The sequence below is a fragment of the Amphimedon queenslandica genome, unplaced genomic scaffold (genome assembly GCF_000090795.2).
Source record: "Amphimedon queenslandica unplaced genomic scaffold, v1.1 AMPQUscaffold_9826_Cont17963, whole genome shotgun sequence".
Classification (NCBI taxonomy): domain Eukaryota; kingdom Metazoa; phylum Porifera; class Demospongiae; order Haplosclerida; family Niphatidae; genus Amphimedon; species Amphimedon queenslandica.
In genome coordinates this window covers 1,560-4,381 of record NW_003549902.1, presented here as the reverse complement: position 1 = coordinate 4,381, position 2,822 = coordinate 1,560, and the positions used below count along the sequence as shown (strand labels likewise).

General features: G+C 38.5%; 1 protein-coding gene across 1 annotated transcript; it reads right to left on the bottom strand.

Annotated features, from left to right (window-relative positions):
- Positions 1 to 23: 23 nt before the first annotated feature.
- On the bottom strand, positions 24 to 1,776 carry LOC105315516 (uncharacterized; the record flags this gene model as incomplete). Its single annotated transcript, XM_011410197.1, has 3 exons — positions 1,769 to 1,776; positions 242 to 1,659; positions 24 to 194 (listed from the first exon to the last, which is right to left on the bottom strand). Coding segments are annotated over exons 1-3 (1,597 nt in total), but the record flags the coding sequence as incomplete, so codon positions are not given.
- Positions 1,777 to 2,822: the final 1,046 nt, after the last annotated feature.

The following is a 2,822-nucleotide window of genomic DNA, read 5'->3' as shown; positions in this document are numbered from 1 at the left end:
ATTGTCATTTATTTCTACAGTACATTCTGTAATTGGAAAGACAATAACATCTTGTCCAACAGCCTCTAGACTTAAAGTAAAGTACTCAGTAGGCTCAGCATAGTGGTCATCAATAATAGCAATTGTTACATTATGTAGTATTTCTCCATATCTAAATGTGACCACTGAACTTGTTGACAAATAATCATCTCCACCTACATTATAATGATAAGTTATGACAAAAATAATATGCATCTTATACCTTCAGCTGTGTCCAATTGTTGAGGAGTGACACTCACTCTCACTGATACTTCTTCCTCAACATTTGCACTTCTGTTTAAGTAGATAATGGCATCATTGTTTCCTTCTGTAATGATAAACAGCTCTTGAGTAAAGCTAACCTGTGGGAGTGGATTTATTGGATCAAGACCCATGCCACCTGAGAATGCATATCCTCTGTATATTGTCCATCCATATATTGAAAGAGATATCCCTCCTGAAGCAATTGCATGGGTGATTGTATGAGTGCCAGAAGTTGAAGCATACCAGCCATAGCCAGCAATTGTTCCATTAGGAAAGTAAATAGTGGCATCCCATGTAATAGAGTAGAGAGTATTATCAATTATCAGGTTGTTACTGAAGTATTGATCCCTTGGTATAAGCAGGTTCACACCACTAAATATTGCAAAGTATCTTGTGTACTCTATCGAGTGTAAGTACTGGCTTATTGGAGGAACAGTGTTAAGTGTTGGGTCACCATAAGTACCTCCATTAAAGAAAGTACTTGGTCCAATATGTGCCACAAATATTGGCTTATTTGATATAAGACTGCAGTAAGAAGTGTTTGAAGTATTAAACTGATAGACTTGTCCAGAGGAAAGAGTGGCACTAACTGTAAGACCAGTACCACATCTCCTTTGAATATTTGTTCCAGGCCTGTGGGCAATAATTTTATAGAACTGACCAGTATTCCTATTGTGATGAGGAGACAAGAGAAATTCTTTACCCCATGTGATAGTAGGAGTGACTTGTGTTGCCATAGGATCAGCATCATTTATTCCAAGTGGAATCTGGGCAGCAGTGTGCCCACTTATAACGGTCAGAGGAGCATCTGAAATTATTTTACTCCCAGAGATATCAGCAAAAGCTTGGTACATTCTTATGGTCTGTCCTGCATGTATGACAAATGTGTTGTTTTCTCCTAAACGATATGTCTTATATGCACTGATTGGTGATTGTGGGTTAGCTGGCATTGTAATGTTAGCATACTGTGTTGGTGCTATGGTGACATTCGTATTATTCATGCATCCAACAAGAATAATGTATCCAGGAAAGTTACTGAAACCATGAGATGATACTGCATAATATACATATGAATTTGTGGGTTGAGTGTGACATGGAAGCCCAAGAAATGAAAAGTACCCATAAGTACTCTCACTCCATGCAACAACAGATACAGGATCTGTCTCAAGTGAGCTGATGTGCAAGCCCAGTCTCCGATATGAATAAGAAGAATAATAAACTTCATAAGTCAATGGTATAGCAACAACATCAGGATCTCCTGCGGTGGTTGTACCAGAGTAGCTAAAGCCTTGATTGAGAGACTCAATGCTGTATTGAACTGATGCATTCTTGAGTGTGTGTACTGTTAGTGTAAGGTTTGTTGCTCCAAAGACATTCCTTGGAAATGCCAAATAAAATTCACTTCCATGAGAGGATAGGTTGCTACCTGCATGCAATTATAGTTTTAAGTTGATGGATGCATGCAAGACAAAAATTTAAAACTTACCTTTGCATTGTTGAAGTAGAATAATAAATAGAAAAAACAATATTCTTGTAATGCGCTTCATAATTTCCCAGTTCTGTATTTCCGAGTCTTGAAAGAACAATCAACTTCAATTTTTATGCACATCTGTGGGTAACATAATTGGGGCGAGCCTGAGCTCGCCCCACTAAAGCTGGGTTTACACTCGACACAAAACGCAATGCAAATGAATGCAAAATTGAAATTTGACCAATTTTGCGTGAATTGCGTCAACTCCAAAGCGTTTTTGCGTCAACTCCAAAGCGTTTTTGCGTCAAAAGGTCAAATCGCCCACGCACTTTTCACCGTTTCGTCGAATAACGGGTTGCCATTAGTTCGCAGTACTTGAAGTACGGAAGTCAAATGACCGGAAGTAATATTGAAATCATGAATAAAGTTAATAATTATTATTATAATTATTATTATCATTGGGGCGAGCCTGAGCTCGTTGGGGCGAGTCTGAGCTCGTTATTATTATCATTGGGGCGAGCCTGAGCTCGTTGGGGCGAGTCTGAGCTCGTTGGGGCGAGCCTGAGCTCGTCAGGCTCGCCCCACTCTAGCTATACTCTCAGTCACGCCCCGTCTGTCCCTCTGTCTGTCTGTCTGTCTGTCCTCGTACGTCACCCCTATTTATGCGTAGATTTAATACGGTAGATAGATACTATGCATTACCAATGCAATATAAAGTCAATTTTCAATTTTTCATTGAAAGTGGGAGCGGTCACAGTAAAATAAAAATGGCAACCAACACACTGGAATAATTCATGAGCTTTCTAGCAGCAATATAAGGCAGATACACCATCCAAAGACTTCTTCAGCAGCTATAGAAGGCTTTAAATTCAATGAATAAACTATAAAGCTCGTCTTTATTGATGCAATTGCTATTAAAACTGTGAAAGTCAATCAAGCTTTTCTCAGTCATCTTAACATCAGATAATATTATATCTAAAGCTAAGTGAAGCATCTTTCCAGACATTTATAGGCAAGAAATGTGTATGTGAAACTAGAAGACTAAAAGTTAAATAAAACAAATGATATA